This window comes from Dermochelys coriacea, chromosome 9 (genome assembly GCF_009764565.3).
Source record: "Dermochelys coriacea isolate rDerCor1 chromosome 9, rDerCor1.pri.v4, whole genome shotgun sequence".
NCBI lineage: Eukaryota > Metazoa > Chordata > Testudines > Dermochelyidae > Dermochelys > Dermochelys coriacea.
This window is the reverse complement of record NC_050076.1, coordinates 65,704,493-65,717,636: the sequence shown is the minus strand read 5'-3', so window position 1 is coordinate 65,717,636 and position 13,144 is coordinate 65,704,493. Positions and strand designations below refer to the sequence as shown.

The 13,144-nt window shown below is 48.2% G+C and overlaps 1 protein-coding gene across 4 annotated transcripts; it reads right to left on the bottom strand.

Annotated features, from left to right (window-relative positions):
* Window positions 1–3,297: 3,297 nt before the first annotated feature.
* RAB9B (RAB9B, member RAS oncogene family) lies at window positions 3,298–12,490 on the bottom strand. Of its 4 annotated transcripts, none has more exons than XM_038417689.2 (4): window positions 12,321–12,447; window positions 9,792–9,897; window positions 8,627–8,695; window positions 3,298–6,796 (listed from the first exon to the last, which is right to left on the bottom strand). In XM_038417689.2, exon 4 carries the CDS (start codon window positions 6,760–6,762, stop codon window positions 6,157–6,159), a length of 606 nt encoding a protein of 201 aa, XP_038273617.1. In that variant the 5' UTR covers window positions 6,763–6,796; window positions 8,627–8,695; window positions 9,792–9,897; window positions 12,321–12,447; the 3' UTR covers window positions 3,298–6,156. The 4 variants fall into 4 exon arrangements, with proteins under 4 accessions (XP_038273617.1, XP_038273616.1, XP_043348221.1 ...); XM_038417688.2 differs by having other exon boundaries at window positions 12,285–12,404; XM_043492286.1 differs by lacking the exon at window positions 9,792–9,897 and having other exon boundaries at window positions 12,321–12,490.
* Between the last annotated feature and the right edge of the window lie 654 nt (window positions 12,491–13,144).

Sequence of the window (13,144 nt, the reverse complement as noted above, 5' to 3'; positions counted from 1 at the left end):
TTTGTTTTATTTTGCTTGGTAACTTACTTTGTTCTGTCTGTTATTACTTAAAACCACTTAAATCCTACTTTTTATAGTTAATAAAATCACTTTTGTTTATTAACCCAGAGTAAGTGATTAATTCCTGGTGGAGCAAACAGCTGTGCATCTCTATCAGTGTTATAGAGGGCAGACAATTTATCAGCTTACCCTGTATAAACTTTATACAGAGTAGAATGGATTTATTTGGGGTTTGGATCCCATGGGGAGCTGGGTGCTGGAGATAGGTGGCCTGCTGAGCAGTTTTTGGTTAAAGTCTGCAGCTTTGGGGGCGTGGATCAGACCTGGGTCTGTGTTTGCAGTTGGCTAGCATGTCTGGCTCAACAATGCTGGGTTCTAGAGTCCCAAGATGGCAGGAAAAACAGGCTCAGAGGTAATCTCAGCACATCAGGTAACAATCCCCAAGGGGTCTCTGTGACTGAACCCCATCACAGGGTGGTCTATAGTAGACCCCTACCATGACATCCCCCTTGTATTTTACCCCCTTTATCCTCACCCGGAGACTTTCAACACGTCTGCCTCCCACTTCTACCTCAACCTCAGTGCAGGCACAGACATCTTTGATATACAAGACATCGCCTTCCTTTTTCCCCCCTGTGTCTTTCCTATATCACTATACTAATTATGTTGTAGCTGTGATTATTCATTAGAATTTCTAGTTCTTCCTGTTTATTCCCCATACTTCTTGCATTAGCATACAGACACCTAAGATGGTCCTTAGATTTTGCCTCTATATTCCCTCATCTCTCCCTGCTGCAATTGGCCATGTTTCCCCCCCAGATCACTCCCACCCAGGAGTGATTCAAATGCTGTGCACTTGATTAGCAGAGCTAGCGCACATCAATCAGCATATGGTCAGGTGCCCCACCCCACTGCTGCTTTGCATCCATGTTGCTCCTGCAGCTGCTCCTAGGACCTTCCGGCTGGCTGTGCAGAGTGGGGACAGAGGAGGTACAGTGTCACGGTTTCCCCCTTCCCCATCTCTGCATAGCAGGGGAGAGGGGCAAGGCTCAGGAGGCGGAGCAGGAGAGAGCTGCTGAGGTCTGAACCAGCTTTCTGAGTGAGTGAGTGCCATAAAGAGACAGCACTTAGTCAGAGACTTCCCCAGCAGCCAGCTCATACAATTGAAAAGAAAACAAGTACTTGTGCCACTAGCATTGCTGCTACTCTGAAACTCATACAATTGGTGTCTGTCTCTCTCTCTCTCACACACACTCACTCACTCCCCCCTGCCTTCTCCCTTGCCTATGTACTCCTCCCCTGCTCTGTGGAGATGGGTGAGACAGGGCTCAGGACAGAGCAGGAGAGCTTTCAGTGAGTGCCTTAAAGAGACAGCACACAGCATCTCAGGAACTTCCCCAGCAGCCAGCACACACATTGCTCCGGTCTCACCCACCCACTACACCATCCCTGTGACACACACAATCTCTGTCTCTCTCTCATACACACACTTTCACACTCACCTACCACCACATACTTGTATTACTACTACTACTTGGTACTTCCTGCAATGCACATATATTCTCTGTAATTTTATTCTTTCAAAGTGTGTTATTTTACTGGTCTATGCATTTCATAATTTTTATTTCTCTTACTACTCAAAGAATTAAATTTAAGTGTGAGTTCTAAAATGCCTAACCTGTCCTGGCTGGAGTAACTTTTTAAAAATATATATCTAGGTTTTTTGTTTCTGCTGGTGACACACATCCACACATACCTCAGTGCACATAAAATTTATTCCGCACATGGATGGAAAAAATTAGAGGGAACATTTAAAGTCTACTTAACCAAGTTCCGGACCAGCCAAACCATGTCTAAAATGAGTTTAGCTCCAACTTAATTAGAACACAGTTCAATGGCCAGTGCTGAAGAAACCCAAATGGTTACCAGAAGCATATGCTTTCCTCGTTTTCAGACAAGGGGTCATACAGGGAATGCTGCCATCAGATGGAGCTGATAGGCTCACATCCAACTGCTGTCCACTCTCCTTCCATATGAGCTTTGACAGAGACTAATGCTTTATACACGCAGCCTTTAGCCAAAGAACTTCACAGCTCTTTCCAAAGATGGCTGAAGTATCATTTCCTTAATTTTACAGATTGGGAAAAATAGGCACAGGAAGACCAAGCAGCTGACCCATCACTAGTGCTGGAAGCAGCCCCTCCTCCAACCACTAACCCATGCCACTGCTGGGTACAGGGCAGCAGTGAGCCGTCTATAACCGTTCGCCTAGAATAGAATGCATAAATAATGTTGGCCCTTACAGTTGCAATGGAAGCTAAAATAAAAAAAAGTGAGAATGCTGGATTCATGAAGTTAGACTGGATATTTTAGGCAAATGTTGGAAATTGATAGTAAAGCCTTCTTAGAAACTGCACTGCTTCTGTTTGACAATTACTGGGAATTTCTCTTATCCCATCCTCTGATGCCTGCATGAAAACAGGCTCTTTGGATACTTTTAACACTTCCTCTGCCCCTAAAATGAAGTCCCATTCTTTTGGCTGTGGCATCAGCATCATTTCCACTGAAACCATTTGCAATATGATAAGCAATCAGACTCTGTAATAGGACACGATAAGAAACCTACAGGAAAATACATAATGTGTAGGCAAACTTGGTCAACTAGAAAGCCGGCAGAGTTTCTGGGAGTTCTCAGCCATTAAAATGTTTATTTACTCAATCTACCAAGCTGTGGTCTGGCTTTACAAGGCTTCTGGCTTTGTGGCTAAATCCCTGGTGCTTGAAACTGCCAACTGATGAATGTTTTAAACAGACTGGCAGTATCAATGGTCATGTATCATGTTAGGGTCAGATTGTGCCCAGGTGCTATATAGGTACATAAGAAGAGGATGGGGCAAGAAGTCCAATCAAGCCTAGATCCTACCAAGTTTGCAGGGCATGATCAGAGTCCTTGCACTTCCCCTAGTTGCTTTTCTTAAGCTATGATTCTTCTTAGAAATATTCAACCCCATTGCACACATGACACTTGAATGCCTTGGTTACATTTGCCTGTGAGGTACCCACATCTCAGACCAGACTTTCAAGTGGTGTCAATAGCAGCTCCATTGATTTCAAGAGAACTATGCCGATTTATATCAACTGAGGATAGTGGCCTAATGACCAAAAAGCAGCTGTGCTCTGAATTCACTTTATACATCCATGTTTTATTGATTAATATCAAGGTAAACTATCAGTTTTACAACCCCAGTTTCTTTAGCAGCAGCAGCAGCGAGTGTCAAGGAGGGGCCAGCCAAGACAAGCTGTTGGCAATTGACCTTTAATGAAGAATTCACAATCCTGGCTCTCCCAGGAATTTGCGTGTGTTGGTTGAAAATAAATTAAATGAGTACTCACAGAAAATACTATACTTTTTTTAAAAAAAATTGAGTTTACATACATATAGCTTTTTAAAAAATTAACCATATAGTTTGTTAAAAAAAACAAACAAAAGACACTAACACACTCCAGAGTTATACAGACAGCTAGTAAACCTATATGCACAGTTCAAATACGGTGAAGGTTTTCAGGTTTCGGCCATAAGCGTCAACAAGCACCCAAAGTACAGGAGGATACCCTGCTGCGCATTCTCCCTCACACATCACAGCTTGTTAACAGTAATTGTACTGTTTCATAGGAAGGGTCGATGCTCAGACAAATCATGCAATAACTAGGCTGGAAAAGTAGCATGGTCAAAAAGAAAGAGGCGTCACTTAACCTTTGACCTAACTGGACTGAATACATTTAGGCTCCATCACTATGATTTATAAACATTCTAACACCTTTTGCCCCCTCCACACTGGATCATCTTAGAAACTGGCTCAGTTGGAATAACTTTTAAACATGGTTCCCAAATTTGTTTACACCAAGTCTTTAACCAGGACTACAGGAGACAGAGTTTGGGTCATAGAATTTCCAGTGGAATTATCAAGTACCATTACAATGAAGGCAAGGCCCTTAGGAACTACGGGGATGCATGAGGAGATCCAAGACTGCTAAATAAAAATAGTACAAGCGAAGTGTAACTAGGGAGATGCAGGGCACTCCTGTAAACACCATGGGTTCTGACTTTTCAAAAGCATCAAGTACTGCCCTATTTATGTCAATGGGAGTTGCAGGTACTCATCACCACTAAAATCAGGCCCCACCCTTATAGTACCTTTGCAGCTATCATCACTTCCACATTATTGCCCTGAAGAGAGAGGGCAGACTTATCTTGCATTAATGCAAAGTACACACTCCCCCTGCAGAGCAGGAGCCTGGAGGCAACTGAGACTAACTTCCATTGTCCAGCACCAAGGTGGAAATCTCTTGGCTTCAACAGACAAAGTGAATGAAGCTGCTGTATTTGAACCATGAGACTTACCATCAAGGCTCACACAGGGGAATGCGGGATCAACTGGGCCCATGATGGCTGCACTCAGCACCGAGATGACTGCAGGGGAGCTCTCCCCGAGACAGGCCTCTCTACAGTTACAGACAGTGTCATCAGAACATAATCTTGGACAAACAGCATAAAATTGCAGAATATATAGTAGCAAGCAAGCACTGATCCCAACACTACAGATGGATAGCTTGAGACTGGTAGCCACAAACAGGCCAAAGCCCTGGGTTCGCAAAACCCCTGGTTTATTTGTAATATGTTTTCTCTACAACGTTTTGATTTTCAGCCATTTTGAGGCTGTCCAGAGCTCCTCCCCACTGACTGGAGCCAGTCAGCTGGCTAAGGAAGATTCAATTAGCTGAAATGGCTTCCCTACCACTCAAGTCTATCAACCAGATCACTAAGACTGGAGTAAACTGCAGAGAAAGTTCACTGAACTCCTCACCCTTTTCGAGAAAACAGGACAGTGCAGTGAGTCACCTGTTAGGTCTGTGCTCCTCACCATCAAGTAACTCCCAGTATCCTGGCTTCTCTTAGGTCCTGCAGAGAGCAGATTTAATTGATTCAGAGCTGCAGCATCCAAAGTAAAGGAGCTGAGTTGAAGTGGCTTAAGACAGTGACCCTTGGGCTAACAAAGCACAGCCAGAACCAGGGCTGCTAAACCAGTGCACTTATGAAAGAGTGATTTTACTGGCCACCAGTCATCTGCACTTCTAGGAGTTGTTATTCAGTCCATTCCAACAGTGTAGGAGCCCATAGCTGGAGCCATGATCTGTTGGTAATTACATGGCACCGAGACCTGCAAAAGATTTACACTGAATGTGGAAGACAGTACGCTGTTTCTAAAGCCTTCCTCACAAGCAAGTAATTGAGACTACGAGTGAGGTAGGATTTGCCCAGTGTCACCCAAATGGTGAGCAGCTCCATCTAGTGTTGAGCCTCAGAAAAAAACAAGGGCACACACAAACTAGGAGGAGGCTAGTCACACTAGGAAAGTAACATTCATATGGAGAAAGTTAGATATGGGAAGAAAAGTGATCAAGGCAAGCAGCTGTCAAGAATTAAGGCTGCAACATTCAAACATACTCCACTCCCTCATACCATGTTCTTCAAATCATTGAGCATTGTTACTTTCCAGTGTGATGCACTCACAGCATCGTTCTTCCACACAGCAAGCTTTTTTTGAGAGGGTCAAAAAGACTAGGGCACATCAGGATACCAGGAGATTAACCTAAGCAACAGAACTATGTCAGTCATTCCTGTACTTGGCATCCTCATGCCAATTCAAGGTTAGTTTTATTATTTGCAGCAAACTGATCAAACCTTACTTTGGCAGTGTACGGTCAAGAGGTGCAGGGTGGGCTTACTACTTTTCAGTTCATTAATGAAATAATTTGGGGAATGGCTAGCAATCCGCAAGTCTCATTTTGTGGATAGATGTTGGCACAGACCATAATTTGCAACCCTCTCAGATTAACCCTATCCTTAGATCTGTTAGAAAGAAGGAAGGGAGGGGGGGAGAACTACTTCCAAATGCACCTAACTAGATCTCTCCCCTAAACCCTTTTCTTCACACCCAAAGACTCCAACTGTTATTCAGCTAGAAAGGCTGTGACTCCTACAGCCAGTGACCCCACCCATTGTCCTTTCTGTCTGCATACCTCAGCATGCCCAAGAGCCATTTGCACTTGTTCTGTTTAAACACTCAGTCCTTGGGTACAATCCCCAGGTGATTCCTAACAACATGAAGATCCTGATTTGGAACTGCTGTGCAGGTCAATGGTATGCCCCAACATGCAATGCTCCAGCTGCTCCTCCAAAGCCAGTACCTGCCGCACAGCTTCCTCAAAGGCCACTGCCACATTGGTGTCATCCTTGGCACTAGTTTCCAGGTAAGGGTAATTCCCATTTTCCAAACACCATGCTTGGGCCTCTTCGGTGCTCACCTGCCTCTCAAGTTTGTCTATCTTGTTGCCCAGGACCACAAATGGAAAGTGGCCAGGGTCCTTCACATCTGCATAATAGACAAACTCCTTCTGCCAGTTGCCCAGGTTCTCGAAGCTCTGGCGGTCATCTACACTGAAGGTCAGCAGGCAGCAGTCCGCTCCTCTGTAAAAGGGAGTTCGCAGACTTTTGAAACGCTCCTGCCCTGCTGTGTCCCAAATCTGGAGGGTCACAAAACGTCCATCCACTTCCAAATCGCGGTTTAAGAACTCCACCCCTATGGTGTGGAAAGCCTGCGAGTCAAACTTGTTGGTGACATAACGGTTCATGAGGGAGCTCTTTCCAACTCCACCGTCCCCCAGGAGAATGACCTTTAAGAGCAGGGACTTTCCAGTCATTGCAGCAGCACAGGAGGGGTGCAGGAGTAAGAACCTACAGATTTAAAAAACAGAACAAACAGCTCCTTGAATAAAGTCCAGTTGATCCAGCAATTAATTTCTCTGCACAGGAACAAAAATTCCAGGTAATAAGCTGAGTTACAGAAGCGTATGACTGACCGAACAGCTACTTGTCCCTATAACCAGAATCACCAGACCTGAAGAAGAAAAGAATTTCCGTCTCTAAGGCCTGGTCTACACTAGAAAATTAAATCAGCTTAGCTGCTCCGCTCAGGGGTGTGAAAAATCCAGAGTGGTTAAGCTAATTTAACCCTAAATGTAAGTGTTCTTCCATCAACCTAGCTACCACCTCTCAGGGAGGTGGATTACCTACATCAATGGGAAAACCCCTCCTGTTAATGTAGTTAGCATCTACACAGAAGCACTGGGCCATGCAACTGTATTGCTGAAGCATTTCAAGTGCAGACAAGCCCTAAGACATACCTCAATTGTCCCATCCTGAGGAATGGTCCTGTTTCATTTCAGAAATAAAAAAAACATGTGATGGAAGGTACAGAAAGTTATTTACATGAAAAGAAGGAATCACACAGCGTTTTAAGTTCTGTGTCCCTCACTGTAGGTCTTTGTCACACATTGCATTTGGGTAGTTTAAGAAATACACCCAAGAGGAAAGGATAGACTACTGATTTTACAGGAGTACAGCACAGCACCATGAAGAAGATCCAATCACCTCCAACTTTTGCAGTCAATTAAGCTTTAGGCATATCAAAAACAAAGGCAAGTGGTACAGGGAGAAAGTTGAAAAGGGGATTTACTCATAAGTTGATTCTCACAGTGCCCACACCACAAATGGATGAGGATTTTTCATTTACCTTTCTCTCCAACAGGATGGAATTGCGATTCAGACCATTTCCCCAAAAGTTTTAAGAGATACTTGGCATTTTTTTTTTTTTATAAGATTTCACAATCTATTGTGATCTTGCTCCGAGTCCCCTGAATTTAGGGTATTTCAGAAAAAATGAAGTGTGATGCTCCAACTTTCAGAGTTTGGCAGGGAAAAAAACTGAATAAAGTATGCCTCTAACCTCCTCATCTTTGTCACTAGGTACTCTATTTCCATGATTCAACCATTAGCTCAGCAGTTTCAGGTAGGCTGGATTTCATGTCTCTGTCTCAAACTGTTTGGTGGTTTAAGGCCAAAAAGAGCTGATGTTAGTATAAGATGAGTGGTTTGTTAGCTTATCTTAAGCACTCTAGGGAAACTGACTGACCCACATTAGGCAGTAAGATTGTGTGCTTTCTTTCTGGGGAGTTCCCTATAAGGCTCTGACGGTGTTTCTCAATCACAGAGCCCCTGTTTTTGTGCTGTTTTCTGTTTGCAATGCTTTTTTTCTGCCAAGGAGACTCACATGCGGAGCTTGGTACTTCGCCAACTGAGCTTGAGTAGTGTTTTTACTCTACTTCCTTTTTTTAAGGCTGTTTTTAAAACAGTTATACAGAACTCTTGATATGATCAACTTTAAGAGTAGGCTCTTCAGAGAAGGGACTTCCTTTATGTTTTTGCAACACCTAATACATTGAAACAATTATATTCGAATCACATGAAAATCTGCCTATTAAAGAGTTTAACATCAACATGATATGCTGTGGCCTCGTGTAAAGTGGCCTGGTGAGGCTCAGCCTAGTTCCTAATGAACACGTGTCCATGGGCAAGAACAACCAGCACAACAGGTTCACATGTCTGCATCTTCTGCAGAAAGGCCAAGGACTGAACTGTCCTCTCTTCCCTAGAGATGTTCTACAAATCAGTGTAGACACACAACAGAGGAGTGAGGGAGGTCTATACTGCTGCTGTCTAACGTACCTTTTCTAGTGATAAAGGACTTTGTCTCCAGGATTGTCAAGCTGTCCCCTTTTGTGATCATTACATTCACTAAAAAACAAGGAACAGTTAATGAGTTATCCAGAGCTGCTCTCAATCTGCTGCATCTGCATTCAATTGTAATTCTGAATCGGAGCAAAGGACAATAACAGAATTTTCTTCATTTCTGACCTGGACACTAGTTTCTTCACCATCATAATGGAAAAGGGTAAAGCTAAGGAAAGCGGGCAGAAGGGCAAAGGCAAATGAGCAACAGGTTTTGCAGTAACCCTGTCCCAAAGACACTTCCCTCAGGATAGATAGAGCTGGGAAGTCAATAAATAAGGATTTGCCTGGACAACCCACCCACACACCCCAAAATACAATCAAGGGCTTGAAAATGTACCCAAAACCTATTAGCCAAAGGACTAAGCCTGTTAGCATCAGGCAGATATGAAAACTGAGGGCCCTTCACCACGAGGACCAGGGGAATACTCTGCTAAAAGTTGAGCTCCCTGCCAACCTCAGCTCCTAGAATTCCTACCAAGAGTCCCTGGATTCTGCTTGGGGTCCTCACTGTTCATATCAGCCTCTGGCAAGTAAACGGCAGATCAATTAAAGATCAGCACTCCCACCCTCTTCTGGGTACTTGGAGGAAGAAATAGCTCATTCCCTCCTGACCCCAGAAGCTCCTGACTTATCATTTAAGAAGGAGAAGGCCTCCACTTCTCTCTGCACTCCAGCAGCCTCTGTTTTATGTTGTTGGTTCATTGTTTATTTGGTTGGTAGGTTTTGACTTTCTGCCCCAAGAGAAGTTACTCTGCTGTACAGCAAAAACAACAAGCTCTTCTACATACCAACTGAATGAAACTGAGATTTACCCCAGTTTCTCCATTGCAGGCAAGGTGAAACTGACCAATGTCTTGTTCATTTCACTTCACTGCTACTCAGCAAAGTCCTAAGCAAGAGTACTGAGCAACCTGTGTGCCCAGTCAGGACAACAGCACTGCATGAGTTACATTGGTTGCAAAGGTAACCTTCCAGAAGTATCTCCAAAGTGCCCAGATTTTTTTTTAATGAAAGCTTAAATTCTGCAAAAAAACAAACAAACCCAAAATCACAGCACAGCTCCTCTATGCCAGATGACCAAGGAAAGCTTCCCACTCACCATTGACAGCTGAAACCCTCCGTTCCTCCTCTCTAAATCCCTTGTCGAAAGCGCCTTGACTTCAAGAGCACTTTACCCAGTTCTGCACATGTTGCTGCAAACCACTCTGGTGAAACAAGCAGTCAGACCTTATATTAATATCCTATCTATAAATGACTTACAGAGGATTAACAAGTGACTGATGGGTGTTTTAATAAATAGTTGATCAATTGGTATAGATTGCTATAGAGTCCAACAGGTAAATAGGCTGCTTATAAACATGACTTACAGCTCTGACCCCTACTGATATGCTTATAACCATCTATAACAAATACAACTCATGTCTGTAACATGCTTGTAACCAATATTAATAATTTAACTCTTTATAAACTGTCAATGGAATCTTAATATCATATGTGACTGAACGTGCAACGGATGACGCTCTGAAAGAAAAGAGTAAGCTTCCTTAATGCAGGTCACTAGTCCTAGTCTATAACTAAGGCATAAGTATAGTACAGCAGAAGGTCTGTGTGTAGGCTACATCTAATTTAGTAAGTCTCTTCCTAGATCCATTAGCCTTGCTCTAGCCCTTGCAGCTTCAGAAGAAAGCAAAAAAGGCTTTGTAATGAATGTGTCCAGATTTCTATCACTGTAAGAGGGAGATGGGAATTAACGCTCAGACCCCAGCATCCCTCACTGCAAGCACCTGGGTTATGCTCCAACATGGGAGACTCAATTCTCCCCCTCTCCCTGCCCCCCTGTAACATCACCATGACCGCCTCGACACACAGGGCAGTAGCATTGCAGCAGTTCTTCAGCTAATGGGCCTATGGATGGGGGACATTCCCCGCCTGCCCAAGCAACAAGCACAGTGCCGGGACCTGCCTGGGGACAGGGGGATCGATTCCCACAGGTCCCAGGATTAAGAGGGTGGGGCAAAGCATGGGTATCCTCAGGGGGGCCAGGCAGGGCAGTGAGGGGGTGCCCAAAGGGTAATGAGCCCCAGGAGTGGGGGCAGTGTGGGGGGATGCCTAAGGGGTGCTGGACCCCAGGAGGACAGAGTGGAGGATGCCCAGGGTAATGAGCCCCAGGTGTGGGGGCACCAGGGGGGCAAGGTGAGGGACACCCAGAGGTATTGTGCTGAGTGGGGGTGCTGGGAGCAGCCTGGCAGGTGCTGTATTGGGTGGAGTTGTTCCAGGAGGTTCTGAGCCCTGGGGGGGGGAGTGAGGCTAGGAGCTGCTAGGCCAGGTAGGAAGCCCAGTGGTGCTGGGAAGCTGGGTCATGGGAGTTTGTGTAGACTAGGGAGGGCAGGCCCCAGGAGGGCAGTGGGGAGCAGAGTGGGGGAGGTGCAAGGGGTGCTGGGCTAGGTGGGTCTGGGCCGCTAGGGAAGGGGCTGAGGGGGAAAGGGGGGCTGGGTCAGTTGGGCCTTGCTGTGGAAGGTGGGGGGCCCAAGGGTGCTCAGCTGGGGGCAGAAGATTCTGAGGAGGTGGCTTAGTGGGTGCCCTGAGGTGCTGGGTTGGTGGGAAGCAGGGCAAAGAGCTTGGGGAGTGCTAGGCCCTGGAGGACTGGGGAGGTAGGTCAGTAGGGGGCCACCAGGCTGCTGGGCCAGGGGGATGCTGGGCCCAGGGAGGGGAGCTGGGTTTGAGGGACCCATGGGGTTGCCAGGCTGGGCAGGAGAACCATGGCAGGGTCTGGGGTGCTGTGCCGGGCGAAGGGGAGAGCTTGGGGAGGTGAGTTGGTGGGGGTGGGGTGGGTGCAGAGAAGGGGCTGTGAGGACCCTGGCAAGGTGGGTCGGTGAGGGGGCAGGACAGGAGGGTCAGTGTGGGGCGCTTGGGACCCCAGGGCAGGTGCCAGGAAGGGGCGGAGGACTCTGAGGGGCAGGGCAGGGGGGTTGGTGAGGGATCGGTGGGAGCCCTGGGGGCAGAGGGCTCTGGGGGGCAGGGCAGTGGAAGCCATGGGGGGCAGGTGAGGGGTCAGTGGGAGCCCCGGGGGGGGCGCAGAGGGTTCTGGGGGGCAGAGGACTCTGGGGGGCAGGGCAGTGGAAGCCATGGGGGGCAGGTGAGGGGTCAGTGGGAGCCCCGGGGGGGGCGCAGAGGGTTCTGGGGGGCAGAGGACTCTGGGGGGCAGGGCAGTGGAAGCCATGGGGGGCAGGTGAGGGGTCAGTGGGAGCCCCGGGGGGGGCGCAGAGGGTTCTGGGGGGCAGAGGGCTCTGGGGGGCAGGGCAGTGGAAGCCATGGGGGGCAGGTGAGGGGTCAGTGGGAGCCCCGGGGGGGGCAAGATGGGGGGTGGGTGAGGGGTCGGTTGGAGCCCTAGGGGGCAGAGCGCTCTGGGGGGCAGGGCGGGGGGGCGGGCGAGGGGTCGGTGGGAGCCCCGGGGGGAGCCGGGAGGGGGGTCGGGGGGGCCCCCGGGGGCAGAGCCAGGCGCTGGTGGTGGGTGCGGGAGCTCCGGGAAAAGGGCGGGAGGTTGGTGAGGGCGGTCGGTACCCCCGACACCCACCCACGGGCCACCCCTTACCGCAGAGCCGCCGCCGCCGCCGCCTCCTCCTCCTACCTGAGCCGGGGAAGGGCAGCCGCCGACCCCCCCGCTGCGTACCCCGCCCTGCCCGCCAGCGCGCATGCGCCCTCCGGCCGGGCACAGGCGGGTTTGCCCCCTCCCGGGCACGCGCCGCGCGCTCCACCACCCGTGGGGGCTGTGTGGGGGCGGGGTTAGGAGCTACCTGTCCCCTTTGACCCCGCCCCTTCCGGCCCCTCCCCCTGCCGCGCTCTGCTTTTCCCCTCCTCCTCCTTCGCCCCCCGCCCCCGTCCAAAGGGCAAACGCGGCACCGCGTGGGGCTCGGCCAACCCCCCCCAACCATCGCTGTGCCCAAGACTCCGCCTGCCCCCTGCGAGGGGCTGGGCTCGCTGCTCGCTTGAGGCCTGCCGCGCTCGGGCTGGCACCGCCGTTCATCCCTCCACCCGCTCCTCGCCACCCCAGGGGCTTGGCAAAGTGGGCTTTTGTCGTTTTTGCTCTTGCCAACTCATCAAGCTGGCGAGAGCAAACGGCACAAATGCCCACTTTGCCAAAAAAGCCGGGATGGCGGAGTTTTTAAAAAGACTCCAGAGGCGATCCTGGCAATTACAGGCTGGTACTTGAGGACCAGGCAAATTGGTTGAAACCATAGTAACAGAATTGTCAGAACAGGTGTCACCTTATTGACTTGGACTGGGACCATATAGAACATGGTTGCAACCAAGGCCCTGTAGTGGCACCAAATCTTGTATAGAGGGGGTCAAATAAGGTGTCTAAGACAAGGTTATGGTTTGCTGGTTATGATTATGCGATCTGTATGCATGTATCATTTTTTTATTTAAAGTTATAAGTATTGGCTCTATACT